This window comes from Natator depressus, chromosome 11 (assembly GCF_965152275.1).
Source record: "Natator depressus isolate rNatDep1 chromosome 11, rNatDep2.hap1, whole genome shotgun sequence".
Classification (NCBI taxonomy): domain Eukaryota; kingdom Metazoa; phylum Chordata; order Testudines; family Cheloniidae; genus Natator; species Natator depressus.
In genome coordinates this window covers 62,116,428-62,135,003 of record NC_134244.1, presented here as the reverse complement: position 1 = coordinate 62,135,003, position 18,576 = coordinate 62,116,428, and the positions used below count along the sequence as shown (strand labels likewise).

Genomic DNA, 18,576 nt, shown 5'->3' with positions numbered 1-18,576 from the left:
CTGTAGGGGTCTGAGGTGGAATTGCGCATGCCGGACCACATACGTGCATGCCGCCATGTGACCTAACAGTCTCAGACACGTGCGGGTGGTGTTGAGCATTTGGGCAAGCAGAGATGAGATGAGGTCCACCAGGGCTTGGAATCGATTCTCAAGGAGCAATGACTCTGGCCCGAGGGGAGTCAAGTACCACCCCGATAAATTCTATGCATTGCACTGGAGTCAGGGTTAACTTTTTCTCGTTTATTAGTCGTCCCAGGTCTCAACAGGTGCAACAGACCGGACTGAGATACCTCCACATCTGATCTGAGGACCGGCCCCTTATCAACCAATCATCGAGGTACGGGTAGATTTGGACTCCCCAACGTTGCAGGTAAGCAGCCACTGGTGCTATACACTTTGTGAACACACTCAGATAGACCAAAGGGCATTGCCGTGAACTGGAAATAGCACTGGCCGAACACGAAGTGGAGGAAGTGCTGGTGCTCCAGGAAAATTGAAATATGGAAGTATGCATCCTCTAAATCGAGGGCGGCATACCAGTCACCCAGATCCAGGAAGGGAATGATGGAGGCCAGGGAGACCATGCAAAAGAGAAGGTTACTCACCTTGTGCAGTAACAAAGGTTCTTCGAGATGGTTGTCCCTGTGGGTACTCCACGTTAGGTGTCTTGGCACCTTGCGCTTGTAATCGGAGATTTGTAGTAGCAGTGCCCCGGTTGGCCGCGGTAGGCAGCTACTTAGCTTGCGCAGCCAGCCGTCCCTCAGTTCCTTCTCTACCCCAGAGAGTCGGTGTGAAACTCCGAAGTAGAGGAGAGGAGGGAGGGTAGTGGACAACCATCTCGAAGAACCTCAGTTACTGCACGAGGTGAGTAACTTTCTCTTCTTCTTCGAGGAGTGTCCCTGTGGGTGCTCCATTTTAGGTGACTATGGAGTAGTACCCCTCAATGGAAGACGGGGCTTCAGAGTATCTTCGTTGATGTGGATAGCACTGAGAGTCCGAACTGAGTGTTGGCAGAGGAATGTTGTTCCAGGGCATAATGTTTGGTAAACACATGGGCCAAGGCCCAGGTAGCCGCCCTGCAAACGTCTACGATGGGTACATTATTGAGAAATGTACTGACGTCGATAGAGCTCTGGTGGAGTGCGTACGAACCCCAACTGGAGCTGGGATGTTGCTCTGATGATAGCACAGATGGATATAGCCAGAAATCCACGTAGATAGTCTTTGGTTAGAGATGGCCTCACCCTTCCATCGCTCTGTGACTGATAGAAAGAGACGTGACGATTTTCTAAATGTCTTTGTTTTTTCTAGGTAGAAGGCCAGAACTCTACAGATGTCGACAGTGTGAAGAGATGCCTCCCTGGCATCAGCGTGCAGTTTCGGAAAAAACATAGGTAAGTAAATGGGTTGCTTTAAATGAAATGAGGGGGCTACTTTAGGTATAAATTTAGGGTGTGCTCTTAGGATCACTTTGTCTTTATGGAATGTAGAATGCGGCCAGTGTGCCATTAGGGGCCCTAGCTCCCTTACTCTTCTTGCTGAAGTGATCGCGATAAGGAAGGAGACCTTCATCGATAGATGTAGCAAATAAGCAAGTCGCAAGGGGTTCGAATGGTTTCCCCATGAAGGTGTGTACCTCAAGATTAAGGTCCCATATAGGAGTAGGGTGTTTTAGGGGAGGGTAGATGTGGGTCAAGCCCGTTAAAAATAGTTTTGTTGTTGGATGAGCGAAGACTGTGGTTCCATCTACCTTATCATGTAGTGAGGTGATCACTGATAAGTGTACCTTTATGGAGCTATTTGAGAGGCCTGCCTTTTTAAGGCCTAGTATGTAGTCCAGGACTCTGGATAGAGGGGCAAAATGAGGAGACATATGGTGAGGCTCACCCCAGGAGCAGAAACGTAAACACTTATGAGTGTATGTTTTGCGTGTGCTCGGTTTGTAACGATTCAAGAGAATGTCTTTAACCTCCTCAAAGTAATCCTGATCCAGGCCCTCTAGCCATGGAGTAACCAGGCCTTGAGGCAGAGAACCGCTAGGTTGGGGTGACTGACGTGGCCGACGTCCTGTGTCAGGAGGTGAGGAAGTAGCGGAAGGGTTCGAGGGGCTTTCACCGCCAACTGTCTCAGGTATGGAAACCATATTTGCCTGGACCACGTGGGTGCAATAAGCATGAGCCTGGCCTTGTCCGATTTTGTGTAGCACTCTGCTCAATAGAGGAATCAGGGGAAACCGTACATTAGTGGTGCCTCCCATTTTGTAAGGAGGGCATCGCCCAGGGAGTGGTGACCAAGCCCCACTAAGGAGCAAAACTGCGGGCATTTTGTATCGTGAGCCGTTGAGAATAAATCTATAGTAGGGAAGCCCCACCGGTTGAATATGGTCACGAGGGTCGGGTAGTCCATCTCCCACTCATGGGTTTGTCAGAAGTGTCTGCTCATCTGGTCTGTCGTGGGATTCTGAAGTCCTGGCAGGTAAGCTGCAGAAATGTCTATCTTATGGGATATGCACCACTGCCATAGGTGTAGTACATCGATGCAGAGAGGTTATGATTGAGCACCACCCTGCCTTCAAGGTTGTTTGTGAGTCCTTTAAGGTATGAAGAGATGCATCAGTGCCCTTAACAAATAGTTTTTGGCCCTCAAAGGGCAGGTCCTCAACTGTGGCTTGTACTTCCCTAGGGAATTCAGAGAGGTGGAGCCAGGATGCTTGAAGCATGACCATGGATGTGGCAATAGAACAAGCTGACCTGTCAGTGGAATCGAGGGAGGCCTGCAGGGCTGTTCTGGCAATTAAGGAGCCCTCTGCAACATTGGCTTTGTATTGTTCCTTCACTTGCTCTGGCATTTGTTCAATAAAGGATGTCATTTTATTAAACAAGTTGTAAGTGTATTTCACTAACGAAGCTGAGTAGTTTGCTATGCGAAATTGCAGTGAGGCCAAGGAACAGGCTTCACGTCCAAAGAGCTCAAGCCTTTTCCAGTTGTTGTCATAAGGAGTGGTTTTTGACTGGTGCTGTTTTCTTTTTTGGTTTACTGCCTCTACGACCAGTGAATTTGGAGCCAGGTGAGTAAATAAGAACACAGCTCTTTCACTGGTGTATAATATTTTCTGTCAGAGTGTTTACAGGAGAGTGGGACAGTAACAGGCATCTGCCATATTATCTTTGCAGGATCCATTATACAGCATTGATGAGCAGAGCTATCTTTGCTGATGGGGATGCCTGCAAGATGTCAGTAAGTTTGTGCTGGGTCTCCGGTAATTCTGCAACACTTTTGAATAAGTCCTGGAAGGACTTGAAGTCATCTCCTGTGGTGGGAGGCGGTGGTGTAATTATTTTGTCCGGGGACAAGGATGAAATATGGGTGGGTGGCAGTGTATTGCCTTCAGGAGCCTTTTCCTGCTCCTCTCCCTCTTCCTCCGGTGCCTCTGATGGTGGTGGGTTCGTGGGTGAAGGGGACTGGGTGGCCCATGACGCTGGTAGGTTGGAGGGGTTTAAGATTCTGGGTTCTGCAGATTGCCCACGGGTCCCAGTATGGCTGACTGGGTGGCATAACAACGGGTGGTGGCATCCATGGTGTGCTTCCCAGCTTTTCCCTTGCATAGGTAGTTGTTGGTGAGACGGTCCTGGTTTTGGAGAGGGATGACGAGGGGTGAAAAGGCTCGAGTCATCCTCTTCGTCCTCATCACTGGATAGTGGGGGTGCAAATCCAATAGGAGTGCCTATTTGGCTCGGTCCTTGCCTGACTGGGGTGCCGCCGGTGCTGAACAGAGGGGTTCCCAGGGTGGAGGAGATTGCCAGGTCCTCCTGTCTGGTGAAGGGTTGCAGAACCGGGAAGCTTAGTGCCGTGGATGATAGCATAGTATGCTCTGACGGTGCTGAGGTCTTGTTAGGCTGTGTATATGCAGCAGGTGGCGCCGTTACACTAGCCGGTGCTGAGGCGTTCTTCGGCACTCTCAGTGCTGAGCTAGGGAGCTTAGCTTTAGCTCATGCACCTGAGTAAGAGCCTGGCCACGTCGGTGTCTTGGCTCCTCAGAACGTCTCGGTACAGGACATTCCTGGTGCCTCTTGGACTGAGGTTGTCGGTGCCATCGGTACCGGGGCACATTTTTTGCCAGGAGACCACTTCTTTTTATGGGGATCTCTCCATGGTGATGACTGTGACCGATGTTTGGTCATCTTCTTAGGTACAGGATCCTTAGACACAGTTTGGGTGGACCCCTTGTCTGACGCTGTTGCTGGAGACTGTTGGCCAGGAGGAGAGTCCTGGACTCTGGGCTGGAGGCTGGCCTGAGGGATTTCTCCATCATTAATCATTTTAGTTGGAGGTCCGTGGCTTTCAGTGTCCTGGCAGATAATTTCTTGCAGTGTGGACACTTCTGTGGTACATGGGTTTCCCCGAGACAGCGGATGCACTGAGTGTGACCATCCAATACAGGAACTGATAGCCTGCAGGTCTGGCAACGTTTAAAGCCGAGAGAACCAGGCATGCCTGTGGAGGTTCAGGGCGAAAACCTACCTACACCTACAGAAAATGGTCGTAGTTCAGTCATCATTGTGGAGACCCACCAGTGGCAAGGGGAAGCTAATGAAACAAATAAATGAAATAAATAAATATTTGGTTGGGTTTTTTTAAGTGGGTAAATAAGGACGGAAACGGAAGAAAACCGACAAAGGGGATAAATAAAAGTAGGAATATAAGCAATTTACGAAATAGACGGGGGCGCTGCTGTCGCTCTGACTCAAGCCAAAGGCGGCAGAGAAGGAACTGAGGGATGGTTGGCTGTGCATGCTAAGTAACCGCCCAGAGCAGCACAAGACAGCTGCCACACATGCATGGCCAACATGGGCACTGCTACTACAAATCTCTGATTACAAGCGTAGGGCATCAAGACACCTAAGGTGGAGCACTCACTGGGACACTCCTCGAAGAACTACTTCAACTTCTTGAGAGACGTGGTGAGGCGACGCAGGTCCAGGATAGGTCTGAGGCCCCCTTTTGCCTTTGGAATTAGGAAGTAGCAGGAGTAGAATCATCTGCCTTCCATGTTCCAAGAAACCTCTTCCACTACCGCAAGACTCAGGAGGTTTTCGACCTCCTGAACGAGGAGTTGCTCATGGAAGGACCCCTGAAGAGGAACGGGGCAGGGGGATGCGAGGGATGGTCAGTTATAAATTGCAGGGTGTAACCTGAAGAAATGGTACTGAATACCTAGCGGTCCAATGTGATGTGGGACCAAGCCGACCGGAAAGGGCGGAGGCATTTGAAGAAGGAGGGGGATGGACCCAGTACATTGGCTGGGCCGCCATCCCTGGGCGTACCCTCAAAACGGCTGCTTCTGGCCTCCCTAATTTTTGGGAGGGTCAGGCTGCGCCACTGGATGGGAAGATGATGGATACTGTCTCTTAGGCCCCCTCTCCTTCTCCTTCCTCCTGTAGGAGCCTGACCTGGAAGCCCCCCAGGACCTAGACTGTGGCAGAGGAGGATGGAATGGCTTCCTGGACTGCTGAGGGGTATGCAGGCCCAAGAAGTGGAGGGTGGCTCAGGAGTCCTTAAGCCAGTGGAGCCTCGAGTCAGTTAGCTCAGAAAAGAGCCCTGTACCCTCAATGGGGAGGTCCTGGACTGTGGCCTGCATCTGTGGGGACAGCCCAGAGACCTGCAATCACGAGCTGTGTTTCATGGCCACTGCTGACTCGACCACTCTTGCCGCCAAGTCCGTCGCATCCCAGGCCATCTGGAGGACTCCCCTGGCCACTGCTGTGCCTTCGCTCACTAACACAGTGAACTCTTGGGCACGGTCCTGCAGAAGGGCCTCCGTGAACTTAATGAAGGAGTCCCACAGGTTGAAGGTATAACGTCCCAGCAAGGCCTAGTGATTAGACACTTGGAACTGCAAGCTGGCCGTTGAATGAGCCTTTCGGCCAAACAAGTCCAGCCTCTTAGTGTCTTTATTTTTCGGTGTCCCACTAACCTGTCCCTGCCTGTCCCTCTTGTTCACTGCGGACACAACCGGTGATGCCGCTGGGGGATGAGTGTATAGATACTCAAAGCCCTCTGCAGGGACATAATGTCTCTTTTCTGCCTTCTTGGAAGTCAGCAGAATACAGGAGGGAGATTGCCTCAATGATTTGGCTATCTTGAGGACCGCAGCGTGGATGGGCAATGAAACCTGTGCTGGGGTGGTGGCCAAGATGACGTTGAAGAGGTCATCAGCCTCCTCAGCGACCTCCTCAATTTGCAGGCCAAGGTTCTCTGCCACCCATTTAAGGAGGGCCTGGTGTGCCTTAAAATCGTCTGGGGGACTGCTAGGGTGCGGTGTCCTGGCGACTGCCTCGTCCGGGGATGATGACGAAGATTTTACCACCCGAGGGAGGGTGTCGTCCCCTTCTTTCGCGGGGGAAGGTTCCCTCGGTGCCAGGATGCAGTGCGCTGCCTTGGCCTCCGCCTTGGTACCGCGTCCCAACTGTGGTGCCGGCAGTGCTACGGCGGGCTTGCCCGATGTGGCCAGGGAGGACTGGGAGTATTGGACCGGCATCACCGGCACCCCTGTGGGTTCCAGTATGACCACTGGGGGGCCCACTGTCCCTGCTGCATCAGTATCGTGGCTGGTGCTGCCTCAGTCTCCCTCATTGGTGGGGAGCTATCCCTTCTCAGCGACGGGCTGAAGTCTGAAGTCTCTGGTGACCATGGAGGGGCTGTTGAGGCCTGGGTCTGTTTGCTGACCCTGGTGAGCGAGTGGCGGGATGATGGTGAGTTGCACTGCCTGCCCAAGGAACAGTACTGGGGCGAACAAAACCAATGCCGAGATCCTGAACCACCCCTCCAGGACAGCGCCTGGGAGACTGCCTGGGAGAGGGTGACTGGCACCGTGGTGAACTTTAGCCTGAGGATTGCCGGTACCGTTGGTACGGAGAACGGCGCCTCAAATCTGGAGTCCCACACCTAGTAGGTGGAGATCTCGGAGAGCTGGGGCACAGTGCTGGGGTCCGAGGTCATGGCGATAGGGGCCTGTGTCTGTGGTTTGGCAACCGGGCGAGTTCTGCCAGACTATGCTGCACCTTCGGTGCCAGGGGTGGAGCCGCTTTGGTCACCTGGTGTGGCACATGCAGCACCGGTTGGCTTTGCTCTTTAGCTGTTGGGACAGGTTTGGGCACTGAAGGCCCCATGATAGGCTGGGAGCCCCTGTCGCTGCCTGGAGTGGGGGGCAGGTCCTGAGCCGGGCTGGGAGGTCCAACCTCAGCGGCACCCTGGGAAGCCCCAATGCGGGCACATGGCCTGATAGAGGTCCTTTGCCCGTGGCCCCTCTGTCCTTCAGTACAGAAGGACTCCGCATCTTCTGCCGCTTCTTTGGCACCGGCAAAAAGGAGCAGTGCAGGGCTAAGGCTGGTGCCAGTGATGTGCTGCGCACCGAGGCCAGGGGTCACCCAATGAAATTAATAGGCAGCAGGTTTAAAACAAATACACAATAAACCTGTGGAACTTGTTGCCAAGGAATGTAACAAAGGCCAAAAGTATAAATGGATGAAAAAAAGAATTAGATAATCTCATGGAGGATAGGTCCATCAATGCCTATTAGCCAAGATGGTCACGGTTACTATCCCATGCTCTGGGTGTTCCTAAACCTCTGAATGCCAGAAGCTGGACTGGATGACAAGGGATGGATCACTTGATAACTGCCCTGTTCTGTTCATTCCCTCTGAAGCATCTAGCACTGGCCACGGTCGGGAATGGGATAATGTGCTAGATGGACATGTGGTCTGACCCAGTATAGCCATTCTTACGTTCTTATTATTCAGGTTGTCAGACAAGATGATTGCAACAGTTTCTTCTGGCCTTAAAAATCTGAGAATATAGTAAAGAATCTATGAATTGGCATCAAGGAAATTACTCACATGGATTAAGTGTTCACCAATGTACGGGTTACATATTCTAACCTTTAAAATTTAAAGGGTAAATATTGTACATTCACAAATGCTTCTTTTAGAGCTACTTCTACAATCTACTCTACAAACAAAAAATTCTGCAGGGTGTATCAGAGAGTGAAATTTTCCCTTTAGCTGTATTGCACGTCTTCACTGTCTTAAATATATTTTTCTAGTCAAAGAACAAGAGTTTGTAGTGCATCTAAAGAATTAAGAAACATCTGGTAGGAGACAATTCGGACATTCTACTGTTTGTGTTAAATGGGGAGACGGGACAGAGAGAGAGAGAGAGACAAGGGAGAAAGAGAAAGAGAGAGATTGGCAGCATACTCGTACTCTCAGTCCACATTATAGGCTTAAGCACATGGTTTTGGCACTCAGATATTTCGGTTAGGCTCTTGCTACCAACAGGCGGCACTTCGATACCCTGGTCTTGTATTATTGAAAAAATTACTGAGTTATTATCCAATGCTTTTAAAAAAATAACACTTAAACAGGTACTTGCTGCTCATTTTTTCTGAAACCTAAGTGCTTGAAAAGATATGTACCTACAGGCCCATATACTGTAGACATGTAACACTAAAAAAATAAACGGGGTAAATAATTTGAGCTTGCAAATGAGGTCAACAGAAATTTTCAATACATTCTTGTAAAAAAAAGTCTGCAGGCTTGTTCCCTTCTAAACATCTAAATTTTACAGAACGCTGAGGCGCAAATCAAGCCCCCCTACTGAACAACATGCAGCAGGGCCAAAGTTAAGGGGAAAACTCCATAGTCTTGAGGCTACAGGAATTCCACTACATAATGTGCCGGTGTAGGGAGTAGATGGGCAGGTTTTGTGGCCCCATGTGGTAGTCAGGGGGCATGGCCTATTCAACCCATAGGTAACCTGAGAATTGGGGAATTTCCCCAGGCACACCACAACATCTGTTGAGAGACCTAGTACTTCTATACTACTCCCCAGGCACCGCCTTTCTGATTTAATCTGCTGAACAGGCAGGGTGCTGACATTTTGATAACCCTATCTTACTTGGCACAATTAATGAAAGCAGTAACATTTAAATAGCAAATGTCAGCTGATCTAGCTTCTTTAATATCTCCTAAAGGAAAAGAAGAAATCAGAGCAGAATTCTTTGTAAATGTAACACATCTTGCTTAATCCAATGGCAAGATTTATTGTTTATTTCACTACCCTGCCTATTTATAAGCATGGATTTACCAGGAAGAAGAAAAAAAAGAGAGATAGCTTCACATGCATATCTTACTGCCCATATATCAAAGCTTTTTACTCTAAATTGTGTCCTACCTGTCTCAGCCTGTTTCTTTAATCCTTAAAAGATGGAATTTAATTTTTAAATTCTAACAGTACTGCCAATTAACATAGTTAAATATATGTTAACATAGATCTTATCTATCTACACACACACACATGTATATACAATACTAATAATACATATTAAAACACTAATATACATAATATATATTAATTTGGTAATGTTTGTAAAGTACTTTAAGTATTCAAAGTGCTGTCTAAAATGCTACGTATTATTATTAACTACTATGGGCCACACAGTGTCTTTCAGCTTAGCACTAGGTATCCCCAGGGGTACAGCACCTCAGAGACACTCCTCAGAAGCATGTCACCCTATTCCTGTCTTGCTCTGCGGGAGAAGTACATTTCTACACCCCTTAAAAGGATGTAATTTATTTTCCACATTGCACATAGCTACCTTATCTTGCTACCAAGGAGGGGTATAGATCCTCTCTCCACACCCAAAAATCTGTGCCAAAGAGTGAGGTACTCAGATATAGAAACTTAGACAGACAGGTATGGACCAGCCTCTGAATCAAATCACAAGGAAGATTGCCACTGGATCTATATCCTTACCATTTTATGGTCATTGACAATCATGAGCTCCAGATATTTCATCTCTTCAAATATACCACGAGATGCCTGTTGGATTTAAATATACATTGTGAGAAATGACAGTGTGATGGTAATTTTTAAAAATAATTCTGCAGCTGGCCTAGGTATCTAGTAGCAGTGGGAGAGCCAAGTTTGTATCCCTCACTGGCTTCAATAGGACTACTCACATACATGTTACTCGAAGTGAATAAGTTTGCCAGAATTGAGAAAGCTCTTCAACTAGTGTAAATTGACATAGCTCCATTAACTTCAATGGAGTTACGTGGATTTACATCAGCTGAGGATCCGGATCATTTCATTTAGAATAAATTCAGATCCAAACCTCTTTGGCCAATGTTTACAGAAAAGGCTATTGTTTCCATAGAACTTAGCGTTTAGAAAGACCCAGAAAACAACGTCCCCCTTGCTCCATTGCAATATTTACTAGACCTAGGAAAAAAGTGATTTTTTAAAAATGGTAGGGTTTGAAACCCCACACATTGTGCTCTATATTCCGAGGAGAAAGCTGATCTCATACAGACAAATGGGTACAAATTAATATTAATGAAAGCTAAAACAAGCCACAAGCACATGTATGTAGACAAAATGAAGTCCATACTGATGTATCTAAACTAGTTATAATGTGTATTGTGTCTGCAGACTGTGAGAACTGTCCATATCTTTTTTTCTAACCAACCCAATTTTGGATCACACATTTATTACTTTTGGCTTTGTCCATACTACTTAATGAGCCATGTGACCATAGGAGAGGGCATCTATATAGTAGTCAGGGTTGTACTCGGTCCACAGTAGTATCAGGCCTTAATGATCATTGAAATTTTATCACACTTTCACTATCAAATTTCTGTTCAAACTGTACATGGTATTGCTGTCACTCTATAAACTACATCTATTTTATTTTGTACATTCAGGTTCAAACACAATGGCGTCATTTGGTGGAAAACCGTACTGTATTATAAAAATATGGAAGACAGATATTTTAAACTTTGGTTCAAACATCCAAAGGATTTTGTTTTCTAAGAACCAATGCTCACTTATAATTAAAGAATTTGGAAATTTATGCAGCACTGCAGAGGTCTTAACTTGGTGTCACACTTACACTCACGGCCCTCTTTCTTCTCCTTTTCCTGAGCCACTGTAACTCAGACAGGAAGGACCACTCAGAACTAGATTCGGTCTCTGAAGAAAATAAAATTAACAAAACTTAAATAATTTAGCATTTATACTGGAGCACATACAGTTTTAACCCTTTCTAACCATGGAAACTGTTTACAGTGAGATTAATTAATATCTCGCTGTATCTAAATTAAAAGATGGAAAATTTCAAAAGTTAAAAAGTTTAGTGAAATTCTAAGAACATTCGATAAAACATTATAGAAATCATTGTGATGTGGACACTTATCCAGTGGGAAATGGACTAAGAACACCCAATTCACAAATATTCCCTTTTAAAGGTGAATTGCAAAGCATTCTTTAAAATTCATAACTTTTAAGGATCCCATACAAATAACAAAGTACGTGAATAGATTTAAAATTACAATTAAACATGCACTAAAAAGGGACATAAAGAGGCTAAGACCTGACCATACAGTTTTGCTTTTTCTCTTTCATGTGTTGATGGCAATCACTAGCATCCAAAAAATAGCAGCTAATTAAAGTACTAGTGATGAAACCAACAGCTATTCTCTGCCAGAAGAACCTAAACACAGGTCTTGATAGGTAAAAACATTTCAGTTCAATTTTAACATTTCTGAAATTCAGTGTGATGATAATAAACTTGGTATACAGAAGTCAACTTGATAATGGTCTTTTTTCTTATTCTTCTAATAGTTCAGCAGTTTAACATAGGCTCAATTAACCTGAACCTCAAACTATTTACATTACAACTAAAATTATTTTTGTTACTGAAAACATAATGTAACCAATACATACCAGCATTCTTCATTTGCCTCAAGGTTTGTGTTCCCAAAGTCCTCTGGATGATGTGTGGCCTGCCTGTGCTTTTCTAAAAAAAAAAAAAGAATGTATAAAAACATTTTCAACTTATTAGCAATGCCAAATGAAAAGAAAGATGCACTTATTACAGTAGATTGATATCTTATTTGTTCTTTTTTCTGAAAGGAAATAGCAATATCCACTGACATAAATGTAACATCTTTACACTGGTGCTATGTATACTTTACCTGGATAACTTCTAAGCATTAGATTCTTAGAATATTAATCCAAACATGAAAGCCTGCACAATTTAGTATGATGTACTCTTCAATTGTAGAAGGCCTTATTTGGAAAACTCTCTCACAGAGCAGGTTACAAGCTCCTGATTAACAATGCTGAATCTTTCTCCAGGGCCAGAAGAGGTGAGACAAGTCTCTCATTAGGATTGGTGGGTCAGGCTTCTTGCTTCTATGTCTAATCCTGCCTCAGCTATTGACTGGCTGTGTGGTGAATCACTTGGCTGCTCTGCCTCAGTTTCCTAATCTAAAACACAGACAATATTTATCACCTACATTACAAATGGTGTCAATAAGGATTAATTCATTGATTATAAATCTCTTTGAGATCCTCAGAGAGAAGACATTAATAGAGTAGGCAGTATTATCTCAAGAATCCAAATTCTACCCTCTGCATACATACATATACCTAGATACAGTCTTCCTGCACCTGGTCAAAAATAAAGATATGCCTGTTATAAATCACAAAGACTAGCTACTTAATTGTATTGAAACTTAACAGAAAAAACAGTAAGATTTATGTCTCTTTCAACATAATTAATGCACAGTGCCATAAATCTATACATAGAACAAAAAAGAATAAGTATTTTGAAGTTTTCTCCTTTTAAAATTATAAATCTGATAAATTTCACAGTTTAATACAAGCCTCATGGATCTCAGTCTCCTCTCCCTTGTCATTCCATCACTTGACCTTGTCAAGGCAAACAATGCTTTTGAAAAGACAGAATGCTATTTTTGTGTAACTCCTGAGAGATTTGTATAAAACATCGAAGTAGAATATTCAAAAATTCAAACTGCACATGTACAGTAAATATGATTTAGTTTCATATACTGCCTTCCATTCTTAAGGTATCCCAAAGGACTTAACCAACCAAACAATGAGAGCAACACTCGCAATCAAATAACTGGTGTGGACATCTATCTCAGGTATTATGCCCAAAGCGGGCGATCAGGTGCCTAACTTGCACTGACTTTCAAGTTGGGTGCCTCACTGTCATTTATGGCTCTGAAAATCTCCCTACAGGCATTTTATTTTGGTCAGTAAAAGAAAGTAGTTTTATTGAGAACAATACTCTTGCCTCTAACTATCCTCTATGCTCTTTAAAACTTCCACCTGGACACACAGAAGTGGGAGAGGAGATATTTTAAAATCTTCCATAAATTACAGTGATTGTACAAAGTCTAAAAATAACCCTAATTATTTCTTTCCATTGCCTAAAGCTCTGTATTGCAGTGTCAGCATAAAAAGTGAAATTCTACTGTCCTAGTCGAAGAATATCCTAATTGTATGTCTCCTAATTAAGGAGAGGTTACCAGATCCACAATGGTGAACATACGGTCAGTTTTCAACCAATAGCCAGTGTCATATATAGGTTACATTTAAGTACAGTATGTAGCTTTGTAACAAGGAGTCTTGCTCCAGCTGCCACACTAAATGGTTCCTAAATTATTTTCCAGTGGACTATCATTCCAACTAGGATTAACATTACCTGAAGCATCTTTGGGCTGGAAGTCACAACAGATCATTCAAAAGATATTCAAAGAGTGTATTATCCTATACAGTATTCTCTGAAAGTATTACTTATCACACACAGACTAATGATCTTGCAGTTCCTTTGCGGGACTCAGTTGTCACGTTTACTGTTACCAAGAGAGGTTTCAAAAGAAACCAGCAAAAATTACAGCATTTTGTGTAATTTATCATGCATTGATGAGGTGCCAGGCAAGATACAGAGCCTGAAAATCCTCATCTTGATGTCTCTTGGATACCCAAAACCCAAAAATGTCTCTTGGAAATCAAATGCAAGTGCAGAAGTATCCCACAGGAGAAACATTCCTGGACTATTGTGCTGAAATTTGGAAACTAGCCTTTGAAGTATAGTCAGCTCTGTTTACATCAATGCCTTCAGGAGCAACAGTACATACATACTATACTTAAAGAGAGCCACAAGTTAAGTAGACCAGGCTCAGAGTGTGAAGAAGATATTTGGGTAAATATATTCCTAAACCCTGACCCAATTTATTCATCTATTTGTATCAGAGCCATTGCACACAGGCACTACAATCCTCTGCAACAACTATCCAGCTGCGACACTCTATATAGAGTGCCTGACCTCAGCTCCAAAACATAGGTTTTCACCAAGTCAATGATAGGATCAAATTCACTAGCTCAGAAAATAGAGGAAATTGGTAAACACTTTTATAGTCCACAAATCATTCACCATGGGAATAAGCCCTTAGAAGCCACCAACATGAATGGCCTATTCCCAAATCTAAAGTGAATTTAAGATTAGAAAATTCAAGTTAAAACATTGAATTAAAAATAAATCTTTAATAATTCAGATTTGAAAGTTACTTGTCAGAAACATACTGACATTTAGGCATCCCTGTAACAAACAAAACCAAAAATATTACAAATCAGTATAAACTTACTGCACTGTGGGTCAGATCCATTGGTTCTATGAAGTACTCATACATGCTATCTTCAAACATGCCACTGGAACATTAGAAAGAAAAAGGAAGAGATTTAGGACCAATACAAGTACTAGGGAATAATTTTAATCCAACAAATGGTCTTTGGTCAAATAAATCCAATTGTACTATTTAAAACTAGTGAACAAGCCATTATAAAAATTTCCAGTTGTAACTGGCAAAATATAGTAGTAATGCACATCTGCAAAATCAATTTTGTTCTAGACAGGATCCTTAGTAATGGAACACTTGACACAACAATGGAAAGAGTCAAGATTTGATCTTGGTCGTTCCTAAAACACCAATTAATATGCAGAAGACAACAAACACAGCAGAGTTATATACACATAATCAATAAAGAGCTGCTGACCATATACTATCTTACATTATTTACTTACATAAAAAATAACAATCAAAAGACTGATTTTTCAAAACTATAATTCCTGGTATGACTGTATACTGGAATCATAGTAGTGCAGGGTTTCTCAAACTTCATTGCACCACGACCCCTTTATGACAACAAAAATTACTGCATGACCCCAGGAAGGGGGACCAAAGCCTGAGCCCCACTGCCCCAGGCAGGGGGACCAAAGCCCAAGCCCCACCACCTTCAGCTTCAGCCCTGGGTGGTAGGGCTCTGACTTTGGCTTCAGCCCCGGGCCCAACAAGTTCAATGCCAGCACTGGCGACCCTATTAAAACGGGGTTGCGACCCACTTTGGAGTCCCAATCCACAGTTTGAGAACTACTGTAGTAATGTGAAGAGCTGAAGTCTGATTTTTGTTCATATTTCTGACCTCTTATTTGTTTTAATCAGCCACCTTGATGAATTTATTTCTAGGTATTTACAATCTGCAAGGGTTTCTCTAGACAGCACCAAAAATTTCTAGTATCCCTAGTGCTTAAAAAATGAATTAACAGCAGTGGTTAAAGCCAGGTATACAGAAGGTAGGCTCTGTACTGTACAAGCTTCCCCACTTTGTCTTGCCAATGCACCTCACTCCTGACATAGAACATTTCTACTATTACAGTCCTGAACCTGTCTTGAGGAAAAAACAGCCGAACACTGAAGAACTAAAGGGAACAGAAAAAAAAAATCAAAAGATACAGAGAAGCCATCAAACAAAAGATAAATCCATAGACAGGGCAGAGGATATAAGCAGTTTAAAAAATGGCAGTGCCAATCAGAAACTCCTTAGCTGAGCATGGTCATCAAGGAGTTGACAGAGAATACTTTAGAGGAGTCATTTAGGTAGTAGCCACTATTCTTGAAACAAGACTGGTCTGCCTGTACCTCAGGATGCCAAAAATTTGAAAGCTTGGAGAATTTCAGTCTGTCTCATGCCAAGAGATGAGACCCAAGGACAGGAATCCAAGACTAGCAAGCAGTTAATATAGTCTCTTTGGAGGAATGAAGATTTGCACTCACTTAAGTCCATTACATGTTGAAAGGGCAGCTTTGGAGTACTGGACACCTCTGATGTTTCCATGATAGTAACAGTGCTCTCCACCCTAAAGATGTTAAAGAAAAAAATAAATACATTAAATTATCATTTAATTCTAACTGAAAAATGGATCCTACACACCAGGTGAAGAAATTTCAAGGGAAGAGTCTGTTATGTTAACAGCCACTGAGTCTCCTCATCACTAATAAGGGGAAAAATATTCTGTGCCTAGAAAAAAGTACACGAAAGCTTATGCTCAAATAAATTTGTTAGTCTCTAAGGTGCCACAAGTACCTCTTTTCTTATTACTTATTTATATATGGCTTCCAGCCATAGCAAAGGTTGGCCTTTCCTTACTTTAAGTCACAATGCCATTAATTATTTTGTTTCCTTAAAGAGTAATTTCCCTATCAAAAATGATTCTTTAGATGTGGTATTATGGGGATCCATATTTATGATTTCTCAGTGATGGCCAAATCAAAACTGTTGAAATTACAAGTACTTTTAATTTTTTTTTTTAAACACTAACCCACATAAGCTCTGCCTGGAATCTGGAAGTCAAATTTAAGGTTGTCTTGCTAAAAAGTCTTCAAGAATGAAACTTTATATAATGGGAACTTTAATTAAACAATATGGTTATTGATGCATGACTAAGGAAGAGAATACAGCTCAAAAACTCAGAACTGTATTGTCTCTACTACGCAAACTGAGGTAAACGCTAGTAAAAACTTGATTTTTCAACATAAAAATATGTGACAGTAAAATAAACAAGGAGCAGATCATTTGACTAAGATGATGATATTTGTACGTATCAGTAGACAATACTGAGACAAAACCCAGACCTTAAATAAAATGTATTAGTAAAGAGCCACAGGTATGTTGGGCACTTCATAGACAGATATGAATGCAAAGTCCATGCCTCAGAGAACTTACAGAGTAAATAGTTAACCTTCACACACAAGGAGAAGCGAGAAGCAAGACAAGAAATGACTATATGAGTTTCATCCACGACAAATTTGTTCTGTTCTCCTTCAGCTCTGCCATAATCATGGCCAAACAGCACTATTTCTTCAATTTCATTGATGAACATGTGCACAGTCTCCATCACCTACTTTGTCACCATCTACTTCCTCTCACATAAACAGAACTTTTTTCCCCATCAGAAAATTTCTGAAAATTTTTTAGCACTTTCTGACCAGCTCCCATTAGTACACAGTTCTAACTACACTAATGCATACTACTATTTCCATAGGATCACTGCCTCATTTCATGCACAGAATGATGCTCTGGAAATGAGGCACATCTACTGTCACTCTTCAAAGACTGGACCCAGGCCTCTTCCATGGCATACCGTATAAAATGTGTGGACAGATTGTGCTTGGCCCTTATTTGGATGCCCAGTGATGGGGAGAATGTAAGAAGTTTCTTCCCAAATTTACAGGGCCTGAATTAAGGCAAGACAAAATTGAGTAATCTTAGAGAGAAATTAAGACCTTTGATTGTTTGAGAATATCAAATAAACTCAGGGGACAAAAAGAAACCCAACTGAGAAGCAGAACGACATAATAAGCAAGAGGGAAATATGGGAGCCAGCAACAGAGATGGAAAAAAATGACAGAAATGTTGTCAAAATATTCTTTGGTGTTAAAAAACACAATCTCGGTGACAATATATAAATGATCTTTTTCCTTGTCCCAAATCCTTTCTATTTAATTTCTGTGTGCAGTGAAAGAAGAGCAGCACTGTAGTATTAATAAATATTTAATTTTGACTGTAAGTAGTCAAGTCTTTGAAAAGAAAAATTAAAACCTTTAGAATACCCTATGGATTCTATACTTTAGGGAACTGCAAAAATACCAACAAATTACTGGAACAAAATCTGTATCCCTTATCTATAGTCTGATAGTCTTAAAATCTAATTCTATCCTTATTACTGAATAGCAAAATTACTAATCCCTAAATTAATGTGAGCCACGTGAGCCATTTTTTGATGGGACCGCTAGAGGCTTAAGAGACTGTTCATTGTGAATAAGGGTGGCAGAATTTAATTTCATGTAAACAGTTCAATTCAGTAAACAAGCACAGGGCACTTGATTTTTATTATTAGAAGGCTGGCAGCAAGAGCAAACCTAGAAACCATTTAGGCCTTATATACTTACACTGAAAACATGAGTCTCAATTTAAACTTTTAAAGAGAGTGAACATGTAAGAGAAAGAAGAATTTAGAAGCTTTCAGTGCCAGATCCTCAGTTAGTACATGTCAAAGTAGTTCCACTAAAGGCAATGGATTCATGCTGATTTACATCAGTTAACGACCTGGCCTTTAATATCTGTCAACAACAATCCTAGCTAAAATCAAGGTGAAAAAAAGTGCTTACAACAGTTTTATTGAGAAAAGTGTAAATACAGTGTTGTCACACTGCTTCTTCCAATTGTTCTAACCTATTATGTACCCTAAGGAATCACCAGGCATGTAATGCTTTTTAGCAAACTGTAAACATCAGCAGCAATTTCATTTTGTATCTTGTTTATTTTATGAAATGTTCTGTTCAGAATCTGGAACAGGTGTAGCACAAC

At 43.0% G+C, this 18,576-nt stretch overlaps 1 protein-coding gene across 7 annotated transcripts in view; it reads right to left on the bottom strand.

The window, feature by feature from the left end:
- The window catches only part of ADAM23 (ADAM metallopeptidase domain 23), a 173,524-nt gene that overhangs the window by 88,287 nt on the left and 66,661 nt on the right, over positions 1–18,576 (bottom strand). For all 7 annotated transcript variants that reach the window (XR_012641489.1, XR_012641490.1, XM_074968004.1 and 4 more), the window contains exons 5-9: positions 15,984–16,066; positions 14,517–14,580; positions 11,785–11,857; positions 10,952–11,031; positions 9,814–9,879 (exon numbers count right to left, since the gene is read on the bottom strand). Coding sequence is in view for 5 of the 7 variants with exons in the window: in XM_074968004.1 (XP_074824105.1) it covers positions 9,814–9,879; positions 10,952–11,031; positions 11,785–11,857; positions 14,517–14,580; positions 15,984–16,066 (366 nt within the window). In the remaining 2 variants the exon portion in view is untranslated. The remainder of the gene's footprint in view (positions 1–9,813; positions 9,880–10,951; positions 11,032–11,784; positions 11,858–14,516; positions 14,581–15,983; positions 16,067–18,576) is intronic.